Source organism: Leptonychotes weddellii, chromosome 5 (assembly GCF_054177405.1).
Source record: "Leptonychotes weddellii isolate Sample4059 chromosome 5, ASM5417740v2, whole genome shotgun sequence".
Lineage (NCBI taxonomy): Eukaryota > Metazoa > Chordata > Mammalia > Carnivora > Phocidae > Leptonychotes > Leptonychotes weddellii.
The window spans coordinates 40,774,388-40,798,290 of NC_138373.1; the positions used below are offsets into that span (position 1 = coordinate 40,774,388).

The 23,903-nt window shown below is 44.3% G+C and overlaps 1 protein-coding gene across 2 annotated transcripts in view; it reads right to left on the minus strand.

The window, feature by feature from the left end:
• IL2RA (interleukin 2 receptor subunit alpha) overlaps positions 1–13,068 on the minus strand; it is a 50,431-nt gene extending 37,363 nt beyond the window's left edge. Inside the window, exon 1 of one of the 2 annotated variants that reach the window (XM_031029690.2) lies at positions 12,780–13,068. In XM_031029690.2, the coding sequence (XP_030885550.1) occupies positions 12,780–12,843 (64 nt within the window). In that variant the 5' untranslated portion in view covers positions 12,844–13,068. The remainder of the gene's footprint in view (positions 1–12,779) is intronic. The other variant, XM_081820535.1, reaches the window with a different exon arrangement.
• Positions 13,069–23,903: the final 10,835 nt, after the last annotated feature.

Consider the following 23,903-nt stretch of genomic DNA (forward strand, 5'->3'; position numbering starts at 1 on the left):
TCTATGGTACTCGTTATAGTGGCCGGCATGGACTGACGTACGCACGATGCATTTCACAGAGCGTGACGATCCACACGTGGAAATGCAGGTCACAAACTAACTGAAGGGGGACGTGCTTCTTTAGGTCCCGGGGTTCTTGGTGCTTTGGTAGCAGCCCGATCTGCTTGTCTACTGTGCCTTGCTCATGTCCGGGTTAGTATCAACAAACAGCAGCCTAGAAGTGTTCCCCAAATCCACGTGTTGACAGGTGCTACCCCACAGACAGAAGGACAGGACATTTCAGTGTGGGTGGGATGACGGGGCGGACCACACAGCACAGGGAGGAGGTTAAGACTGTCCATTAAATTATACCAAAAGCCCTCACCTGTGCTTGAGAAACTGGCCTCGGAAAAGCAAACTCCACTTAGTGGCTTTAGCTGAGTTCAGTCTATGGGCTCAGCCAGCGCTGAAAGAAATACAGCCTTCCACGTTCCCGAGAGCTCCCTGTCCAGTGTCGGCTCTACACCATTCGTGCCTTCCATAAATTCCTAGTTAACACACAAAACCACAGTCTCTGATCCTTTCAGTGAGCAGATGCTATTCTTTTCAACAGATACCTCAAAGTTAGCGATCACAGGGCGTAATCACAGGTGATGATCCTGCAGTGGGCATGAGTATCGGGCTTGTTGCCGAATTTAAACCCGAGGTGGCTGCATTTTTCAAGGACGTAGGAACTTAAAGTCTGTTACCGTGATTCACTGGGAATTGCTTTGTGCTGCAAAGTGACAAATGGGACTCATCAAGGATGTGGTAATGAAAGCATGAACTGGATACACCTTCTTCCTTGGCTTGAACAATGCCTCGGTGCTGCTCAGGAACGGACCGGATGCAGGTCGCGAGCTTGCTGTCCCGCGGGGAGGTTAAACGGCTTAGTCAGCACAGCGTTGAGGAGATACTACTTTTCACTGTGCTCTAGGGCAAGTATTTAGTCAGCGGCAGATCATCGGGGCTCAAAGGGGGCTTGAAGACCCTCTCTGTCCATCTGCTCGCGTGCATTGATGGTGCACACTTTGTCTCAGAGTTACTGCATGCCCGATACTGTTCTAGGCACTTTATACCTGTGCACTTCCCGCATCCGTCCAGCCAGCTACGAAATAGGCTATTAACAATATTAGTGATAATTAACACAACTATTATTTTATATTATTATAATTATAATTAAATTATAATTATAATTATAATTAAAATATAATCAAATATATAAGTATGTAATAAATAATTACGATATATATAGGATTATAAATAACACCACTTAATAATTAATTATTAGGTAAGTAGTTACTGTCTCCATTTTATAGACGATAGGAGTGAGGCACATGGCTCCGTGACCTTCCCAGAGTCGCACAGCGGGCTGATGACAAAGCCAGCGTTTGGACTGATGCGAGTGGGTGCTCATAAACCCTCCTGCATCTCCTCCCTCCGTGTCTTGGCTGGAGCCTCTGACCTCCCGCTGCCCTCGTCCCGCATCGGACCCGCGTTGTGGGAAGGCTATGGCAGGCGTCTTGGCGGGGGTGATGAGAGGAAGCATGGAGAGATGGTGAGGGCTGGAGTCAAGTGGGGGAGGATGGGGGTGCCCTTCACTGAAACAGGAAACAGAGGACAGAGAGCAGGCCCAGGGGGACAGTTCTGTGTGTGTCGAGTTTGAGAAGCCTGTGAGATATCCAGGGGGAAGGCCGTAGAGTTCATGCTGGGCCTTGGACTATGCAGATTAGAAGTCCAGCAAGTCATGTTTATCAAGCACCTGCTATATCCTGGTCACTTTAGGCAGGCTGTCTTGCAAGCCTTGCAGCCACCCAGGACGGGGGTGTGATATTCCCATTTCATTTTATTAAGGATTTTATTTTTTAAAGGAATCTCAACACCAACGTGGGGCTCGAACGTACAACCCCAAGATCAAGAGTCGCTCACTCCAGTGACTGAGTCAGCCAGGTGCCCCTGTTGTTCCCATTTTATACCCACATTTATACCCACTGAGGCCCTCGGAGGTTTAAAGAACCCATCTCCATCAACTCTTACCTAGACTGTCGAAAGCACGGATCGTGTCTTTCCTTTGCCTGACACCCACTCTGTAGTATTCTGTTCATTGCAGAATATGGTCCAGAGCCCTGTACTTGGCAAAGCTCTGTGTCTTAGCTCATGCCCAGCCTCAGAAATCTCCCCCTCCGCTGCCCGCCTGAACTCTCCAGTCTGCTGGAAGTGTGTGCAGCTCTCAGAGCTCACTGTGTCTTTTGTCTTTGGCCTTGCTCGTGCTGTGCTTACAGCTCAGTCTCCGTCTTCCTGACCCCTGCCTCCCCTGCAGGCCTCCCTCAACATTTTTCTCTAGGAAGCCTTCTGGACCCTACTGTCTGGTTTTGTGACAGTCCTCTGCACTCCCAGAGCACCCTGCTGTTTCTTCGCCCAGTGCCTACCACCCTGTGTCAGTCAGATGCCCATCCCCTTGCTCGTACCTGCAGAGAATGGCACCCACCAGTTGTTCTGAAGGGAAATAGAGTCACACAAGTCCAAGCGAGTCTTTGAATTCAAGCCTGTAGACTCCCGAAGTCATGAGCCCTTTCTGCTCTCCCAAGATGCTTTGCAATTGGGAAGAATGCCAAGCAGGCAGAGGAGACGTGGAAGATTATTCCAGTAAGAGGGGAGGTGCCCCTAGGGGCCGAGCTTTGGAACCACAGGTGAGGAAGTTGTGTTTGCAGGTCAGAACTGCTGGCTGGGATGCATGAAGCTGGGGGGGTCCTGTGAGCAGAGGACATGCAGATGGTCCCAGGTAGACAGAATCTTGGACACCAGGCAGAGGAAACGGACCGGGTCCCAGAGGCAGCAGGGAAGGATTTGAGCTCTTGGGTCAGGGACAAGGCATCATGAAAGTCACTTTCAGGGGATTTAATCTGGGGATGGGTGAAAGAGGACTTAAAATGAGAGACTTGAAGGCTTGCCTACGAAGCCCCTGGGACTCAATGACACCTGTCGACAGCTTGCTTCCTTTATACGGGGATGGAGCAGACAGCCCAGCTCGGTCACTTTCTCGGCCACGTGAGTTACTGCCTCAACACCCTGGATGCCTCATCTGTGGAATGGGAATGATAGTGGTGCCCATCTGGCGGGGCTGCCGTGAGGGAGCCTGGGATGGTGGGTGTGGAGTCTGCAGCCCCGCGGGGCTTGGTGGCACGCATCTGCGGCGAGCTCAGGCCGGAGGCCCTGGGAGTTGGAAAGTGAAACTGACAGGCTGCCGGGTGAAAGGCGGTGACAGTCAGTGAAAGCCCCAAAGTGAACTCTACGGCACAGGGATGGAAGTGAGCTGACATGCTTACCCTTTGCGGTCTCTGTGCTCCCCCAGGCATTAGCGGGGTGTCTGAGGGAACTGCCTTTCATTTTACAAAGGTGTTTTTTTTTTTTGGTAGTTGTTTGTTTTGCTTTCCACTTAAAATGAGGAGTTTTCTCTTTACAAAGGTCCTTTTATTCTAAATCAGGCTCTGAACAGAGGTGTCGCTACCACAGGGGCCGGAAGCAAGATACCACACAGCTGCTCAGCTGGGTTCAGGGCTCTGGCTGGCCTCACCGGCGGGGAAGCCACAGCGGCCAGGACAGCTGTCAGGTGCGCCGTCTCCTGCCAAGTCAGCGCCCCCAAAACTCCCGGGAAACTCACCGAGCTCCCAGACAGGAAGAGGCTGACGTCAACTTAAGTTTCAGGGCTTCAAGCAAAACTCTTAGAAACGATTCCTACGCCCTTTACTTGGTATCATCACAAACTGATCTTTCTCTGTCTGAGGAGAGGGGGCCAGTTCGCTCCACGGGGTCTCATTTCATTTTGAAATGAACAAAAAAACACAAAAACACTGTTGCTTTGCTTTTAAGTAGTGATCAGGTGCTGTTCATCTCTTTCCTGGAGCGGCACCTGCTTTCCGGACATCTAGGGCTGGGGACTTGCTCACACACAGTTGGGGGTGCAGGGGGTTGGCCAGTGAGGGTCTCTATGTGCTGCTTCGCAAATACTTGGGGGCTGTGGGAGCAATCAGTTTGTTCTTAAAGGAATGTCAGTACCCCCACCTGAAATGTTTCCGTTTTCTCCGTTAAGGAGTTTCTTGAGCAAAAGAGAGCATCTGCAAATCCTCTGTCTGTAAGGAGTTTCTTGAGCAAAAGAGAGCATCTGCAAATCCTCTGTCTGTAAGGAGTGTCTTGAGCAAAAGAGAGCGTCTGCAAATCCTCTGTCTGTATGATTCGAATAGTAGTGTAATTCGACATCCGTGGTGTTTGGTTGTAATAATTTTAGTAATTAATAATGACAACACAATGCTCTCAGCGCTCCTTCCTGTTAGTGTAAACGGGAGGCGGTTCGTGACCGGGCTCGCAATAAGAAGGAACGTCTGTGGCCCACCCGCTCTTCCTTCACACTTAGATCTTAGGCCTTACCGTGTGTTGTAATCATCTCTGCAAGCTATTTCTCTCCTGCTGGGTGAGGAGTTCCCGGAGGCCCAGGAACCGGGCTGCCACATTCATCTCTAACCCATGTCTGACCCACAGTAGTTGCTCCATAATGACTCACCGAATGATTAATACATGAAGGAATGAACATGTAACTAAAAGCCCTGCCACAGACGAGGCTGGCCCCAGCCACCCTACCCCTTCCCTCTTCCACCCGTCTATCCACTGTACCTTGGCGGCAATGTTTGCTAAACTCTGAAAAACTCCACAGCCGAGAAAACTCCCACTATCACACCTCGGGGGCATACACCTTACCCTCGCCTTGTTTTTTTATTGCTGAGAAGACCAAAAGCAGCGAGGCTTCTCAAGAAGGTATCTATTTCGGGCCCAAGCAGAGAAGAGTGGGGGATGCTGTGGGCAGAGATTCCTGAACATGGTGGGGTTGACTCATGCCTGAAGGTGCTCAGAATTTCCTCTTGTTTTGTGGGCGGCTGGGGCAGACTCGGCTCCACTGAAGCGCTTTCTTTGAAGCAGAGTCAAAAGCGAGAAAGGCACTCGAAGCTGCTCTTAGGGGCAGGGGGCGGGGGGTGGTGGTGGAAAGAACACGGGAGGGGAACAGCAGGATTCAGAGAACTTAAGACTCCAAGGAAGCGATGAGACTTGAGAAGTCAATTCGGGCCCTTGAGCAGATGCAGGGGCAGCTTCGCGGCATCGGGGTTTGGATTTGGGGAGCACAGACACGGGGATTTATACAACCACAGGAGTGGCAGGACATACCTCAGAGACACGTATTTCAACTTCCTTATTAATACGGCACATGAATTTATGACCTTAGCAGCAGTTTAGAAGAACAGTAAAAAATTCAGTCTCAAATCCTAGCTGTTCCCTAGCTGTATTACGCTGGGCAACTTAACCTCTGTGAGCCTCAATGTACCAGGTGTAAAATGGGGAGAATAAGGAGGCCTACCTGATTTTGAGCATTAACTGAAGTGACACTCTGCCTTCCCATTATACCTGAAGGAGTGCATACAGGCCATGAATATTAGCGCTTGTCATTATGATTCCTGTTGAAGAAGTTTCTCGGAACAGGCTGAAAGCAAATCAGCCTGCAAGCAGGCAGCAAGCATTGGTATGAGGGTTCATGGGCTGGCTTGCCTTCAGTGGCCCTCTGTTCCCTGTTCCCAGCTTACGATTTCGCTCACCTATTTCTCTCCCGCCATAGGCGGCCAGGCTTACTGGAGATGGGGCGATTCTCTCTGCTCTTCAGGGGAAAGGAACCAATTGCCTCTTTAGAGCTTCCTTTTCATTCTTTAGAAACCTACTGCTCTTTCTTCTGCTTTTGGGAAAATGCACTCAATTGCTCCTAGTCTCCCGGCACCAGCTTACTTTCTCACTGCATATGGCAAGAGACAGGTGGGAAACTTGGAGAGAAAACAAGCCCGAAAAGCACGTCTGACTAATCTGCCTCCCGCCTCCCACCCTGGCGCAGGCCTGCTTAGAGGCACAGAGCTCTGATCGGCACCTAACTCCTTCCCTTTATCTTCCCAGTGAGGTCGCCACCCACACTTTGGTGCCTTAGAGTTTTCTACTGTCTGAAATGGTCCTGTTTGCAGGATATCCAGCACGGAGTTGAGTTGCTGATCAAAAGCCCCAAGGATTGGGTGCATGGGGGCATAAGGATGGGTTGTCAGGAGGGAAGCTCCTAGAATCTAGCCTAGCTGCAGCCAGGTCAGGGGCAAAATTTGGATGTAGGGGAATTAGACCCCAGACTTCCGGACTGTTTTCAGGGGTGTCGTATGGTACTGGTGATGCTGATCCAATGATTCATCATGTGAAAGAAATCCACCAGACACCATTGACATGTGTAGACACCTAGAGGATGAAAATGAGGGGAGGACTCAGGTGCTTTTTGTCTGAGCAAAAGTATGTTTTCCTCAGAGAACAACCAGTCACTTGAGTCTCATTTTGCTCAGCACACACACAAAAGCTTTGGTTTATACATGAAATATGGGCCATCTATTTCATTGCCCTCATAAACTCCTCACTTTTCAGTCTATTACTCACAAAGCATGATCCATGTATACAACTTTAGCCAAAATCATTAGAAAATACTATCCTCCACCCCATGTCCTGATAATCATTATGTCCTAGGACCATGTTCGCTGAGAAGCCTTTCCAGACTCTCCAGGAAGCGTATTACCCCCCCCCCCCCCCATTCGGATCGCTAGGGCATGCGTGGGCTTTGCCATATACTACTTTGTGGTATTTGATCTTGTGTCTTTCCCAAATTGGTTTTCCCATTTTAGTTACAAGTTCTGTGTGGGTAGACACAATGTGTGTTTCCTCTCCCACATGGTAGCCTTGCTACTCAAAATGGGGTCCATGCACCAACAACATGGGCCTCATACGGGAGCCTGTTTGAAACCAGAATCTCAATCCCCACCCCAGAGATCCTGAATCAGAATCTGCTACATAACAGTATTCCCTGGTGATTTGTAAATACATTAAATTTTGGGAAGTACTGCGTTAAGGCACCTATTCTCAGTGAATAGAAATGAAATAATGGAATCAGACCAACCATGGGAGTCATCATTCTGTGGATTTCAATCCTAACTGTGTCCTAAAATCTCTTAAGGAACTTAGAAAAAAAATATTGTTATGTCCAGTTCTCATCCCCAGAGAGTCTACCCTAACTGGTCTTAACTGGTCTTGGGTGGGGCTTGGATATCATTTGTTAAAGCATCCCAGATACACACTGGGAACCACTGCTGTAAATACATTTCCCAGTGAGACTTGTGTTCTCTTATTGATGGATGCAAATCCGAGAGGAACCATAAAATACGTCGAATAGCCAAAAACTATCTGAGTAATCGTAGAGAGGAAAATACCTAAAATACCTAGAGATGACTGCATTATTGTTTGCCCCTAAGCGGGTGACTTATTTGAAAGCCTGGTGGGGGTTCAGCGATGGGCATTGACTCATCGGCAGACACTGTTGGCTCTCCTTCAGCTGTCTTCTAAAAGGAACTGCTCAGCAGATGTTTCATCCCCATGAGCAGCTTGAGGGCAAGGACCACCCTCTCTTTCATATTGGTGAGGCTAACGTGCAGATGGATGGATGGATGTGTATCACTGAGAGTCCATGTAAAGACATGCAGGAATATTAGACTGGAATTTAAGAGGCCGGGATTCTAGTCCTGGTTCTCCACTTTCCTTGCTTGCCTAGTGTTTTTGGTTTGTCATTTTCTTGCTGTCCTCCCTAGGTACAACCATGCCTCTTAAGTTGCCTTTGCCAAGCCAACTACAGATCTCTTCCCAGGGAGGGTAACTTTCTGTGTCTCATTCTCTCTGTTCATGACTATGAGTGTTAAGATGGTAAAGAACAGTTCAGAGATCTTACTGGGTGACCCTGGTTTACAGGGAGGCTACAACCCAGAGAATTATACTCCAGATTTTGTGTCTGTGTACATTTTTCTGAGGAGACAGTTAGAGCTCATCACATTTTCTCAAGGACTCACCACTCAAAAAAGATTAAGAACCAAAAAGCTAGATGGATTCTTGCTATCACATTGTTCTCCCTGTTGAGATGTTCAGGCTCTGTGTATAAGAGTGACAAATGAGTTGATCTTTATGCAATGAGGTTCTCTGGGCTTTTTTTTTTTTTCCCCTTGATGCTACCTGGGGCATTGGCTGACTCCACCAAAGAAGAACTTCCTGAAGAAATTATTAGGAAGACAGGAGAAGAGGAAGGTATTTAAGGGTCTTTGAGCTTTCCTCACCTGATACCTGCCTAGATGAAGAGCTGAACAAGAGACGAGGATCTCAGGAAGTTTAGAGACCCCCTCCGAGAGCTTTTGAGGGCCCCCGCGGTGGGCCACAGACTGTCAGCCTGGAGAGAAGCAGTCACAGATTCTAAGTCCAAAGGGATCAGAGGCTCTCACTTCAGCCTCCTGCCTGGTCTGGGAAATCTCTCCACCCATGTTTGACAATCCCTCATTGAGGCTTCGCTCAACCACTTCCAGAGAAAGGGAGCCCTTGACTTTGTGGAGAGGAAAGGGATGGAGGAACTTTTTACTCCGAATGTCTGGCTAACTGGAAGTTTGCTGAACACAAACCTATGGTTCAAGTTTTACCTTTTCAGAGGCTTCCCCTTGCCCAGTCTCAGTCATCTTCCTTTTCTGTTTCTCGCCACTGTCAGAGTTTGGGGCAGGGGGCAGACAGTGGACTGTGCTTTCTCTCCTAGAGCCAAAAATCTGCACTCGTGTGTGATCTTGGATTTGAAAAATGTGAAAATCACATATCCTTAATTTCATTTTCTAGAAGGGGAAGTAAAACATATTGGAAGGAGGCAGAGGAGAACCAACGTGGATGGTTGGAAAGAGGCCAGAAGGCCACCCTGTCCCTCTTCCCATCCAGCATGGGCACCCCTTGATGGCATCCCCCAGAAGTGGCCAGACAGCCTCTATTTGAACATTTTCAGGGATGGAGGGCTTATAACTTTTGAAGCAATTAATTGAATGAAGACCTTTCCTTTTCTCACAGGAAATGGCCAGCAATAAAGAGTAGAGAAACAGGTTCCCACTCGTGTAGGACCTCTTCTGTGAGGAACAAGGAAATTGTTTGAAGACGAAGATTCCCTGAGGAAGCAAACAAGCAGCAGAACACCTCACCAGCCCTCAGTGGTGTTTTGCCCTTGATGCTTACAACTGCAGCATGTACGGAAGCAGTGGGTCATGTCTGAGTGCAGTGGAGTACCTTTCAAGAGTTGGAAATAACCTGCAATGAGATGTTGGGCTTTGGTACTCCGCCACTTAAATATCTCTTTAACCCAGACCCTGTGTATATGTCTTCAGTCTGGAAACTTTTTCATCTGAAAATACCCCAGCTTGAAAATGCCTTTTAAGCAGAGCTTATTTTCTTTCCTTTTCAGAATTTTTGACAAAACAAGTCTCAAAATCATCTCTATCAACCTTCTCATTTTACAGAGAGAAACCGAGGCCCAGGGAGGGAGAGCAATTTGTCCAAAGTCATGCTCTTCACATGTCTTATCTTCCATCCTCCAACGATGTTTGTTAGGAGGTGCCTTGGCCCACTTTCAAAGTTCAGTTTTCTCCTAATTCTTCTCTTCACTGACCTCAGGTGACAGACCCTACTTTCTAAGGGAACTCTTAATTTTTGAAGTTTCTACTGGCCTCTGGGCAATGAGGGGAGCAAGGAAATTCACTTGAATGGCCACCATGTTGAGGGATAGCCTGACGCAAGGGTGACTCTATTACAGGAATGACTTCCACAAGACATAGCAGAGAAGTATCCAGAATGCTCAAGACTTAGCCAAAGAAATCTAAGAATACTTCTCTTTGAGATGAGTGGGGTCAAGTGGTAGAGTTGTAGGGGTCAACAATAGTTCTTTACTAGCACCTCTAACTGACCATGAGTGAAATCACTTTTTTATGTGCCTTGGTTTGCTCAAATCTAAAATGGAGCGTATGTACAGTGACATACAGCACTGCCTATTTAAAACATGCTGTTTTAAAGAAAGTAGCAACTGATCTATGAGGTATTCCCTAAGCTTACCAAAGCCCTGTCTCTCCAAGGTATATCTTGAAGATGATCAAAGTTAACCATGGTAACAACACTTCGGGATCTAAAGAAATGGAATGATTAAATGTGGAGAGTTAAACATTTTGGGTTTTAATGACAAACCTGAAGATGGGAAATTCCAGTGTGGGCAGTAGTCTTTACAAGAAGGGATAATTAGACAAAAATATCATCTTAATGGGTTTCCACGCTTTGGGTTTTTCTCTTTCTTTCTTTCTTTCTTTCTTTCTTTCTTTTTTTTTAAATCTAGGGGATGAAGATTTGATCACAGAATTCCTAGAATGAAAGAAAGATGATCAAAGCATAGATAAACTTTCAGAATTTCCACAATTCTGAGAAAGGTGCCTTCACTAACGTGCCATGTTGGTAACATCAGGATTCTCTTTTTAACCACATCCCAGGACCCAGTAATATAGAGACTAAAAACACCCAAGTTGACTAATACATCCTCTGCAACCCATCACAATTTTAACTGGTGGCTTTGGAAATTTTCAGAATGAAAATCTGCCTTATGAATCAGCTAGAAATTGCATCTGTTGACAGTCTGTCTGATTTCGTTAGAGACCTCTCCCCCCTGAGGAATAAAAAGTCTTTTTATTTTAAGACTGGGTTCCTTCTCTTGGAGGAAAAGGTCTGAGATGAGATTCTTTCCTATCCTGGGGTGGTTCCTAAACCATATGTTAATCCCAGAAACTCAACCCACTTCACTCTCTTTGGCCACCAGGTCCTCATTTGCCTCTTGACTGGACTTAAAATTTTAGGGGCCTCGCAACTTATCTCTGTGCACCTGATCTCCCTCCACTCTATGCCAGAGTCACCTCCATAGAGGTGTCTGCAATGAACGGAAAGAGCATAAGTCAGGGAGCCCTGGGTTTGAACGTCAACTCTGTTCCTGTCTGTGCGACTTCTGAGTTTTGGGTCCTTCATCCAGTGAGTTTGTGACATCCACACTGTGAAGCGGTTATGAAGATGAAAATAAGACTTACATGTCTGGCGCATAGAAAGTACTCTTTAATGGTCATGGCCATTTTTATTTTCTAGTAGTCATTCACTGACTACCAAATGAGGTTAAAGTTTATAACTTGCTATCTAAGGCCTTGGATCATTCATTTGACCCCATCCTATCTTTTCAGACTTGATCCCCAACGTCCCCACATGCCCATCCAGTGTTGGGGGCCACAGCAGACCACTTGCTCTTCCCTCATCCTCTGCTGTGTCTTTGCTCATAGGGGCCTTTCTATCTGGAATGTCCACTTGGGGGAAACTTACTAGTCTCTCAGTGCTCTTTTTGCATGCTACTCTCATGAAGCTTCTCTGTTAGTCCTGCTCACATAGATCCCATCAAATTCTAATCTGTAGTACTGTTATGATACCCATGCCTTTCCCTCCCGTACTAAGTTATAAGTCTCTCAAGGATTGAGAGTTTGTCTTGTTCATTTTCATATTTCCTACAGTGTTGAGATGGGGACTAAGAGGTATTGAATAGATTTTTGGAGACCTGAGTGAATGGAAAAGTCCTCATAATACTCCCACTTGCCACGCTGCCACCAAGACCATTCATATCTTCAGATAAGTCACCAGTAGCTAGCAATAACACAAGTTTACTTGAAATGTGTTTCCCAGAGATATTGTAAAGGCTTTTCAGTTTTAACTTGGACTGTCCTCCCACTTTGCAAAGATTGTGCTGAAACAGAAATCTTCTTATAAGCCTTCCAGAAATTATGCCTTCTTCAACTCCATAGTGAAGAAATTCCTACCCCTGGGTCAGTTCACAGCTCAACATAACCTAGTTACTTCACCAAGTAAGCAAAAAGGCGCCTTATATGCAACAACATGTTTCACTTAACACATCTTTCTATGGCCAGTTAGCATTATTATTCATCTAGAAATTAAGGCTATGAAATTGTAGACTTTGATATCTTATCTGTCTTCCTGGTAAGCAAGGGAAGAAGTTATTAGAAAATTCACACTCAATTAGGAAAGGTGGTTTGAGGTAGAAGTTAGTGGTTTCTTATTTGTTAAAAAAAAAAAATCTTTGACAAAACCCATTTGAAAGGATGAATGAAATCCAAAATTTGCATATGTGTGTGTGTGTGTACACACACACACACACACGTATACATGCATATATACACATGAAAATATAAGAAAAAGTAGAGTTCTGAAAGTGAGTACTCTTACGCTTTCTAAAATTTCTGTAACATTGCACATGTAAGGAAAATCCTAGGCATTATTTCCTGAGGCAGTAAAAAACAGCATATACATCCTTGAAGCAAAACTTAAATTATCCCGATGTTTCCTATATCGGTTACTAGCATCTCAGGACAATACCCTGGTCTTAGAGAGATTCCTAGTAGATTTTTAGTGTTATCTTACAGCTGGTTGGTGCAGTGAAAAACTGAATCCATTGGAATATAAGAGAACATTTCTTGAGGAATCTGCTCATTAGTATCCTGTTAACATTCAAATATCATGCCACTCTATTCACCCCAGAGGTAACAAAGACAGAGTGGCAGAAGATCCCACCATTTCAAGCTCTGTTTATAGATCAGGGATGACTGAAGCATAACATGGGGCCCTGGTGGGTCATGGACAAGGGGTAGACCCCGAGATTCAACCCCTTTGTCCGCATTTTGTACTTAGGTGCCCTCCCCCTGATTCTGTGCTGGGAAGAGGTAATATCCATTAGCCTTCCCAAGATTCTGAGGGCACCCGTGACCTCTTACCTGTCATGTAGCCAGATACTGTGATGAATGTAGAGATTCCCCACATCAGCAAGCTTGGCTCCATCTTCCTGGCACGTGGGATCAGCTGCCTTCTTGAGGGCAGCAAAGAGAAGGTGTTTCTTTGCAGAAGGCCGAGTTTCCTATCAGCCTCTTATTTACATCATGCTGGGAGGATGGGAGATGAAAGGATATCAGCCTGTTCGGGGTGTCAACCTTGCTGTGGTCCCTCTAGTCTCTGTAACAGTCTGGAGTTGCTCTCTTTAAGTATTAGGCTGCTTTGTTCAGTCAGGAAATTGTGCCTAGCCCTCTCTACTGTCAAATATAGGAAGTGGTTTTAACCAGGTTTTTTTTCAAGTTCAATTGCTGGGAGGTGTGGGCTGGGGTTGGTGAGAAGGATTGGACTTCATTTATGAATCCTTTCTTCAGCTTCACCCAGAGAAGGGAAGGGAGATTCCCCTGCTGCTGAAAGAGGGTGAGCAAGCATTTCTTGGCAGTGGTCTCATTTAGCATTTCATAAATTGACATCACTGTGAAATTGAGGTCCTCTGCCAGACTTACTGCTCCCTGAGGAGTCAGCAGGTGCCACACGAGATGGGGGGAGGGACCATGGCGGGGTCTTCAATATTGAGGTAATTGAAAAGGAAGCAGAAGACTGACCCATACTCAGAATTCATGAAATGTCTCCCGAGATCTATATTTGGTAGTGGCTATAATCATTTCACCATGATGCCCAGGTTCTTGAATGTGAATTGTCATTGATATTTTGCCTCCAGATTTGTCTTTCTCTTAAAGGATCATACTAAAAGTGGGCTTTGGGGGCACGTGGGTGGCTCAGTTGGTTAAGTGTCTGCCTTCAGCTCAGGTCGTGGTCCCAAGGTCCTGTGATGGAGTCCCGCATCGGGCTCCCTGCTCATCAGAGAGTCTGCTTCTCCCTCTCCCCCTGCCCCTGCTCCTGCTCTCTCTCACTCTCTCTCATGCATGTGCTCTCTCTCTCTAATAAATAAATAAAATCTTTTTTAAAAAGTGGGCTTTGGTTTTAAACTTTGGACTTTTTTTCTTTTTTTTGCAAAATTAAATCTTTCTTCCTTGTTTAATTATCAGAGTTACCTTCTGCTTTTCATGAAATGGTTGACTATGTTTTACTATCTGGAAATTCATGTCCATTAGCAATCATCTAGTTATAGTAAAATAAAATTTTTCAAAATATTCAAAAGCAAGCAAAAGGAAGACCATCTGTGCAAACCGAAGCAGTTCACGGTTCCAATATGTATTATCTCCACCTCTGACATTCTCTCAGAAAAGTAACTACCTCTGAAGAGAGCCTTGGAATTCTGCAAATGAACTAAGAGTAGTTTCCAAGCTGAGTACCAGACTTTGAAGAGAAAAATAGTCAACTGATCTCTTCCTGGGAGTGAGATGCTTATCAAAGTGTGACAAGATTATTTTTTTAAGATTCCAGAGAAGGTTTAACCTCACTGCTAGAAACATTTTCAACCGTATGCATTAGTGCAGCAATCCCTGTTATCCCCAGAGTCTGTCCCAGTGATTAAAAGCTCTAGCTTAGTGGAGTTTTGCTAGATCGAGTTATCATTGTATAATTTTGAAACAAACTTACAGAAAAAATTTTAAGTACAATACAAATACCTCCTCCCAATAAACTATGTAAGAGTAGTTGCCAGTGCGATGTTCCTTTGCCCCTGAATACTTCAGTGGGTATTTCCTACCAACAAGGAAATTCTCCAACAGCACTACAACCATCAGTTAGGAAACAATGTTGATGCATTACTACCATTCAGTCCTTAGATCCAAGTTTCTCTAGCTGTCTCAGTAACATCCCTCACAGCAAAAGGATCCAATTCAGAACCATTTGTTGCATGTAGTTGTCATGTGTCTTTAGCAGGTCCTTTGTCTTTTCTTGGTTTTCAAGACCTGACATATTTGAGGATTACAGATGAGCCATTTTGTAGATTATCTCTCAATTTGGATTTATATATTGTTTCCTCATGATTAGATTTAGGTTTTGCATCTTTGGCAGGAATAACACAGAAGTGGTGCTGTGTTCTTACCATCACACCCTTTTATCCCATTACTGATGATGTTTACTTTGGTCACTTGATTAAATAAAGAGGTATCTTCCAGGTGCCCCCACTTTAGAAACAGTTTTCCTCTTTGTAATAAATATTTTGTGATGTGATGTAAATATCCATTATTTATTCATTTATTTGTATCTATGTGGACTCATGATTTTTTATTTTATTCAGTGGGTTATAATCTATTACTATTACTTATTTCAGGGCCTAAATTGTCTCCATTTGTCAACTGGGAGCCCATTCAAGCTGGCTTCTGTGTCATTTTGATGTGCCCCATCATTCCTCTCGAGTACTTCGTGCTTTGGGGGCATAAAAAGATTTTCTGGGCTGATCTTTGACTTTCTCTGTCCCAGCCCTGGAATCAGCCATTTATCCAAAGAGTCCTGGTTCCTTTAGAGGAAAATAATCTTTAGAAGCCAAGATGTGCTCGTTGCCATCGGGGAAGAACTAATCCCAGGCTCTTCCAGTGGACAAAGCTAGGGAATATATGCATATACAATATATACATGTACACATGCATGCACACACACACACACATTCACCCGCTCACCTTTGCATCTATATGTATTTCTATACCCATCAATACATATTGAAAATCATGAGTTCACGCTGATATATCCCAACATCCCAATTCCAATCTAATACCACAGAGTTGAATTCTAGTTTTTTCCTTTCCTACATTTGTAACTCCCTTCCCTGACAGTGGAAAATTTGGTTTCCATTATCTCTAGTCTCTTTAATTTTTGATAAATCCCCCTTTATGTTATCAGCCTCTGATCCCTGCCACCATCCCTTGCCCCACATGGATTCCCTTCTTTCCCTGCTCAGATGCTGAATTCCTATTCTGAGCCAGCCCCCAAACTCTGAGGGAATGACCTCCTCCTGAAAAGGCTCTGACACCCCTTAACAGGCTAGCCCCCCACACCTCCACGGATGTCCTTTTGACCCTGCTTGGGTGCTGCGCCTCTGGGCTGGGCCCTTCCTTTTGGGGATGATCTCTACTTGCTTGAGTTCTGCTACCAGCCCCATGTGTGAACCTCCTTCCCATCCCACTTGGGCTCAGAGAGCCCCTGCCAATCTACCTTTGCTAGTGGACCCCTCTCACCCTGATCAGGTTCTAACTTCCTCCACTGGGCCGCTCCCTGTGGGGACCCCCTGTTCCACTCTGCTTGGACCCTGACTCCTCATTCCAGACCGTCTCCCCAGGGAGACTCCTTCCTCACTACCTTTGGGCTGTGAGCCCACCACCATTCTGGGCTACTGTGCCACCTTCCACTAGAAACCACATTTGTCTCCCTTGCTTTGCTCTGCCTGAAAGCTTTAGGACTGAAATGTTCAAAAAAGGAAGAAGAGACAGGTTAGTGGCTACCAGCAAGAGTAAAGTAGTAAAAGGAAAATAAGGCCGCAACATGAAATCTGGACTAGCTCAGAGAGCGAGCATATATGTAATGAAGAAGCAAATAAAACCATGATTACCTCCAAGATTTGTAATGTGCTTCATGTTTTTCTTAAACTCTAGGAGGTCTAAGGAATTAATATTTCTTTTTTTTTTTCTTTTTTAAGATTTTATTTATTTATTTGAGAGAGAGACTGAGATAGAGAGAGCATGAGAGGGGGGAGGGTCAGAGGCAGAAGCAGACTCCCCGCCGAGCAGGGAGCCCGATGCAGGACTCGATCCCGGGACTCCAGGATCATGACCTGAGCCGAAGGCAGTCGCTTAACCAACTGAGCCACCCAGGCGCCCCTAGGAAAATAAGGCCACAACGTGAAATCTGGACTACCTCAGAGAACGAGCATATATGTAATGAAGAAGCAAATAAAACCACGATTACCTCCAAGATTTGTAATGTGCTTCATGTTTTTCTTAAACTCTAGGAGGTCTAAGGAATTAATATTTCTTGATGGAAAGTGACAATTACCTAAAGTTCACTAATACCTTCAATTTTATGTCAGTTTCTTTTTCTTTTATGAAGTTAAAGAAAAATTAAATTTAATGATATTTATTTACAAATTGTTTGAGGATCAAAGAAATACTAACCAGGACTCATAATGTACATTTGGGTTAAAGTAGACAGCAAAAGTTAATCTTACAAATTAATTAATTTCTTTATAAAATAATCAAAATTTGAAGCATGATTTGTTTTTGCTTTACAACAAAACCTCCCTCAGTTCCTCCTCATAATAATTCGAAGAGCTAAATCTATTTTATTTTATTAGTAACAAAGTGATAAAATATTAATAAAATAGTTTAAAGACCTTTTATTTTTCATTTTTATTATTAAAAAAAGTATAAATTAAAAATATATATATTATTTATTATTTTGAGAGAGAGAGAACACATGCATGCACGAGTTGGGGGAGGGAAAGAGGGAGAGAGAGACTCTTAAGCAGACTCCCCACTGAGCCAGGAGGCTGATGTAGGGCTCCATCGCAGAACCCACGAGATCATGACCCGAGTTGAAACCAAAAGTCGGCCGCTGAACCGACTGAGCCCCCAGGCGCCCTGGTACACAAACTGTTAAAATGAAAATAGTGATTCAGGGGGCCTTTAAAACCATATAGCTGTAATTTTTATGAGGTGTGTTGGCTTAGTTAGATCCTCAAAACAGAGGCCACATTTGACAGTGCCTACACACTCTTACACTGGTATGTTGGGGAAAAGAGAGGAGCATAGAAATTGCACACTGCTCCAAAAAAATTATCAGCTGATTTGCCTCCATTTTCAAGAAATTTCAGGTTGCATTTTTTCATTTTCACTTGGAAATGTTAGGGCTTGTTGCTTGTTCGTGTCAGTCCCAGTGGCAGAATCATGTAAAATTTTTAGTCACAGAAGTGAGTCAGCAGGACTTTGTGATATAAATGTTGGGTATTCACCAAACTGAACAATGTCATAAACACATGATGAAATTAAAACTCAGTTACATGACAGACCAGAGACCAGTAAATTGACAGCCACAACATGACAGTGTGATGGAGACCACCAGCAGTTCACCAAAATCATTCTTCCTTTCTTCTTGGGCAAATGAATAGGATACATTCCCTAGCCTCCTGTAGCTAGGTATGGTTCTGGGATGAACTTCTTGCCAAGAAACATTAGTGGAAGTGATGTTTTGGACTTCCATCTCATTTGTTTTACTGGAAACCCTGGTATTTCTTCTTACCTGTAGGCTGGAATGATGTGACCAGAGTAATTTTGGAAGCTGGGTGTTGAAAAGCCCAGCACTGTGCTCCAACTGGGTTTCTGAATGCCTGGACACAGCTGTATAGGACCAGGAATACGTACCTCAAATTGCTATCTGTAAGTAAAATTTTTGTACATTATGCCACATTATTGTGGGGTCTTTTGTTACAACAGCTTAACTTACCCTGACTAATATAATTGGTCTCAATGGACAGATCAAACATCACCTGCTCCCGTATTAATGATTTCCCAGGGGATAGTAGGCTTGCTTAAGAATGGCTCAACAGGGGCGCCTGGGTGGCTCAGTCGTTAAGTGTCTGCCTTCGGCTCAGGTCATGGTCCCAGGGTCCTGGGATCGAGCCCCACATCGGGCTCCCTGCTCAGCGGGAAGCCTGCTTCTCCCTCTCCCACTCCCCCTGCTTGTGTTCCCTCTCTCGCTATGTCTCTTTCTGTCAAATAAATAAAATCTTAAAAAAAAAAAAAAAAGAATGGCTCAACAATTTTCAAATCACATAAGAACAACCATAACTCACCATAAATGGGGGAAAAAAAACCACAGCATTTTATTAGCTTCTAAGCAAAAATGTTTTCACTTTATCTTTCCCAAATATGGGGGCTCTGCCATTTTGCTTTAAACAATAAATCTAAATGATTCCATTGTCTGACATGTTGTAATTTGAAGTTTCTTCCTAATATTAAAGTTTCACATGAATGTAGCTTGACATTTAAAACAAGATGTTGTTGAAGGTCAAGCAGCTAAGGAACCCCTAGGACCACTAGTAAAGCAGCACAAAAAAAATGCCTTTAAGTAATTGTCTTTATAAAATATTTAAATTCATATTAACAAAATGTTTCAAAACAATACCATATCACGAAGCCCCCACAATTTTTCTGACAAAATAAGAGGACCAACTCTTGGTACTAAGATGGATTAATGTAGAACAAATAACTTAGTTGACTTTTACAGTTTGCACTGAGTGAACTTTCAGTCCTCGTTTCCTGATCTTGAGCTTTCTAGTTGATGTCACACTGCACTGTGCAGAGACAGAAGATCTAGGGAGAGGAGAAGGGAGCAGAACCATTTTGTCATGAATTATATATCATCCCACACCAGTGCTCTATATACCAAAACTGCTGTACTTAATGCCTGTACAATTGAAATGGAAAGACACATGAGTATCACTTCTTCCAAGAGGTCTTTTCTAATCCTATCTACTCACTGTCATAGTACCTGTCATGCTGTACTGTAATCCACTGTTTATATGCTGTTATACTGCTATTTGTGAAGGCAGTTATGCATAAAAATATAACTAGCATATGATAAAGCAACTACAGACACATTCTTTGTGAGCAATGTCAAAGTTTTGTTTCAAGCCTGCTGCAAGGAGGTAATTTCCAGTGAGTCCAGTTCAAAGATTTTTTTTTCTAGTAGAGGGTTTTGTTTTGTTTTTGGAAGAAAAAGTAGCTAGATAACATTGATAGATTAGGCTCAAGAAAGGAACCTTTGGTTAAAGGTAACTGAGTTCCTCACAGGACAGACGGTCAACTGTGCAAGTTGAGTCTCAGTTTATCAGGAAATTGCTCAACCCTGTTACCAGAAAAGCTTGGTACTTCCCAGAAGAAACTGTTCCTTACAGACAGCAAATTTCTGACCAACCTGCCCTATCTTAGGCTTGAGAGAGAATTTTCTAATGGTAAAAAGTGACAAATGCAAACGGTCATGATAAGAAGAACAGCAGAAAGTCAGGAAGGGAAAATTTAGTGGGTTGGTATGATCAAGAAAGGCCTAAGAATTGTCCTTGAGGGATAAGTGCAGCCTTGATAGGTGGACATACTGAGGTAACAAGGCATGGTCTGCAGTTGGCCAGAAGCAGAGCCGGGTAGACAGTTGGTAGAAGCTATGGGTAGAAATGTCAGTTAGATTCAAACTGGGGTGGACCATGATGGACAATATAAGATATCTGGACTTTTTTTTTTTTTAAAGATTTTATTTATTTATTTGAGAGAGAGAGAATGAGAGAGAGCACATGAGAGGGGTGAGGGTCGGAGGGAGAAGCAGACTCCCTGCCGAGCAGGGAGCCCGATGCGGGACTCGATCCAGGGACTCCAGGATCATGACCTGAGCCGAAGGCAGCCGCTTAACCAACTGAGCCACCCAGGCGCCCAAGATATCTGGACTTTAACCATCGAAGATGTCAAAGAATGGGTGGGAGACAATCCAAGTGATGCCTGAGCTGGGCGCAGCCAACAGAAGAGAATAAAGGTGCAGGGGAGATTGAGAGTATAGAGATGCTAAGATAGTCCCCAAGCATGAAATAATAAGGACCTGAATGAAGTGATACAAATTGGAATGGCAAGGAGGAGGGATGTCAGGACATCTTGCAAAGGAAAAATGCAGTTTTGTTACCTGTATACGGGGGCAAGAAGTAAAGAATGGAAGTTGTGAACTTTGGTAGAGGTAACATTCACTGATTTGAGTCTCATCTTTTCCCTTCCTTGAACGTTCCCTGGTGGAGATGCTAGTGAACACAGAATGAAGAGGCCAGCAAGGGCAGATGGGAAGAGACAACAGGTGGTTAAATCCAGGTGCCTGAGGCTGAAGTTGGGTGAGGGGCAGAATGGCAGTGCCTTTAATGGACAGTAGTTAGTTGTTCACTTTTGGTCGTTCTCTCATTCCCACTCTATTGGGTGGTCCTTGAAGACGGGAACTTTGTTTTTGGCATTCATCATCCATTCTATCCTAAACCTTGGTTCCTCCATCTCTTCCGTCACCCCACTAATGAGTAGTTAGCTTGTAGCAGAAACTATTTCTAAGAGTCTAGATAGAGGAGAAGGGGGTAAAAGAGGAGCAGGTGAAGGGAGAAGATGTGGTGAGAAATCTATCACCTTCTTTCACTTTCCCCTCATTTACCATTATGGCTTGTCACTTTGATGGTCCTCTCAACAATGCCCCTAGTCCCAAGTGGCACAGATTCTCCTTTGAAGGGAAGATAAAAGAGATGGATCTTGAATGATTGAAAGCAGACATAAAAAATGAGGAGAAAGGATGGGACAAGAAGCAAAGAGATAAGAAAGAAGTGATCAATGCTACATCAAAAAACTAATGATGGAATGTATGGTGACTAACATAACATAAAAAAAAAAACTGAAAAAAAAAAAGAAAGAAAGAAGTGATCACAGTGAGGGATGGTGAGTCCCATAAGTGATGAGGTACCACAGCTTGCTGACTCCTATTTGTTGAAGATGGTGTCACCAGTTCTCAAAGGCATGGTCACTAGGGAGGGCATGAGTATGCACATTAGAGATGCCAAGGGCAAGAAAAATTGCTTTATAGAAAAAAAAGAGATGGTGGATTGGTAATGGAGAAGTAGAGATGACAGAGAGTGGCAGAGAAGGGGTTCAGAGAGAGTGAAAAATTAAGGGGAACTTCGGGGAAATTAAATAGAGAGCTTAAAGAGATTTTTAAGATCACTGGCAAATAATAGTTTGTGATTTGCTTTGCAATGTTAACCCCTTTCCCCAACATTTCCACAAAAAAACGTGAGTAAAGAAATCCCATTTCTTGCTCATGCCTTTTGGAGTTGACTTCATTTTGAGGGTGTGTTAAAATGCTGAGCACAGCTTTCTCTGTGAGATAGGGGCAAGACAGAGGCCAGTGAGCTCAGGAATCCCACGATTTCTCCCTCTTCTATCCTGCTGCTGTCCTCGTTGCCATTTCATTGTGGACTCACATCTCCAACAGGTGAGTCTCAGGAAGGGAGAAGGAAAAACTTGGATAAAAGAATTTCACCTCTTTCAAGTCATCCCTCAAAAAATGTTGACTGCATACCTACGGTTAAAGCATGGTGCTAGGATCTGGGGAGATCTAAGAAATTCAGACCTGCTCTGAGAATGCTCACAACCTACTCAGAGAGAGAAAAAACGAGCTCTTGACAAGAGAAATGACTGGTGGGTTCTGCAGGGATCCTTTGAGCATGCAGGCCTGCCCTGCCTTTCCTAGTTGCACCACATGAAAGCAGCCTCACTCTCTCATCTCACACTCCTAGCAGAGCACGCCGAGTGGTGGCATCAGAAGCAGAATCCAGAGAGAAGAGGACTCTCAGCAGTCAAATGACCAGAGGTGCTGCAGAGAGCCTACAGTTTACATAGCTCATGTTCTTGTTCAGTTCAGCAAGAGGCTGTTTTCCCAAGCCTATGGTGTCCTGGGCCTTTCTCACCTTTATCTCCTACTATGGGTCTGAAATCTCCATTAAAGGTCCTAATGTTTACTTTTTTCCACACAGTGCACATGCTCTTCATGATAATTAAAGGAATACAGATTGAGAACCCAGGAACAAGGCACTCAGTCCAGGATCTGAAAGATGCAAAGACAAAGAAAATCAGGGTTCCTGCTTTCAAAGAGCCCACAATGTAATTATGGGGATGGGGACCAGAAAAGCCCCAACCAACTGCAAACACGTCTGTTAAATTGGTAATCCCCCAAATAGCAAATCAACCAATACAAGAGAAGCTGGGGGAGTGGGGGTGGAGGAATTCAGTACATGTTTGTTAAGTGGGGGGTGGATGCGTAGTCAGTATCTGCTGTGAGTGACAGCTTTCATCGTTGAGAGGTATGTCATACTACTGCAGATTTTGCCCCAGTTGGTGCTATGCAAACAGTCTTATTTCTCTCAAACTGGTGTTGAGAGAATGCTGCTGCTAATTCTATGAAATCTACAGGTGCATCCTGTTATTGTGACACAGAGTTGAATTTCTACAGTTTGTAATTTCCACCAGATTTTACTAGGTGGGGCACAGGGGTACCATGGAAAATCTAAATCCACTGTGAATTGAATAATTCCCCTCCTCACATGTCTAGTTTCCAAGGAGCCATTTAACTATTGTGAATTTTCCTGCCTATAAATACTGGGAGAGAACAGCTGGTTTGAATGAATCAAAAACTGAGCCCTCCATCTCTAACGGCTGAAAAGTTGACCTTGCTTTCATTTTGCTGCTTATGATGACCAGTCCTGTTGGTTCTCACAAAGATGGCCGAAAAGTTAGATTCCTTTTCCCCCTTTCCATTTGAGAACAGGCTGTGTTTGCTAGATGGATATCACCTCTTCCATTGTGGCTCTAGTTCAGGGATGGGTAATCATACATCTTTTCCTTCACACCAGCACTGATCAATTGCTAATGGCTGCCTGGAGCAGGGCCCAGGGCTCCATCAGAGCTCAGGGGGCTGTAGGGATTTATTTGGAGGGGGCATGTCTGCTCCATCATTCTTCTCCATTGCTTCCAGTTTAATCTTCTTGAAGCACAGTCATTTTTCCCTTCCCTTACCCAAAACCTAGAGTCCTAGGAATCCATAATGTCTTTGGAATTGAGCCCAGATTCATCAACCTGGCATTCAAGATCCTTCCTTATCTGCCCTCGCCTAGCTCTTCACTAGGAATTCTCCACTATTCTCCTTCCTGCTGGCTTTGCTACAAACAAAAAATAAAACAAAAAATCATCAACTGCTCACTAATCCCATAACATAACCTCCTCCTTCCTTGGTTCAAATCTAACGGATGCTTTAATATCCAGCTCAAATGCTACCTTCTAATGGAAATCTCACCCTATCCCTCTATTCTGGAAGTACTGTCTCTCCTCTGCATCTTAGTGAGAATCATAATCACTGGCATTGATTAAGCACATACTACATGGCGAACACTGTGCTAAGCATTTCATGTGTATTATCTCGTTGCCTTCTCACAGCGACTAGATGAGGTCAGTGTACTATCACAATTTCCATTTTACAAATGAAGACATTGAGTCTCATTGTGGTTGTGAAACACCCACACTTGCACGATTAATTAGGGGTGGTGTCAT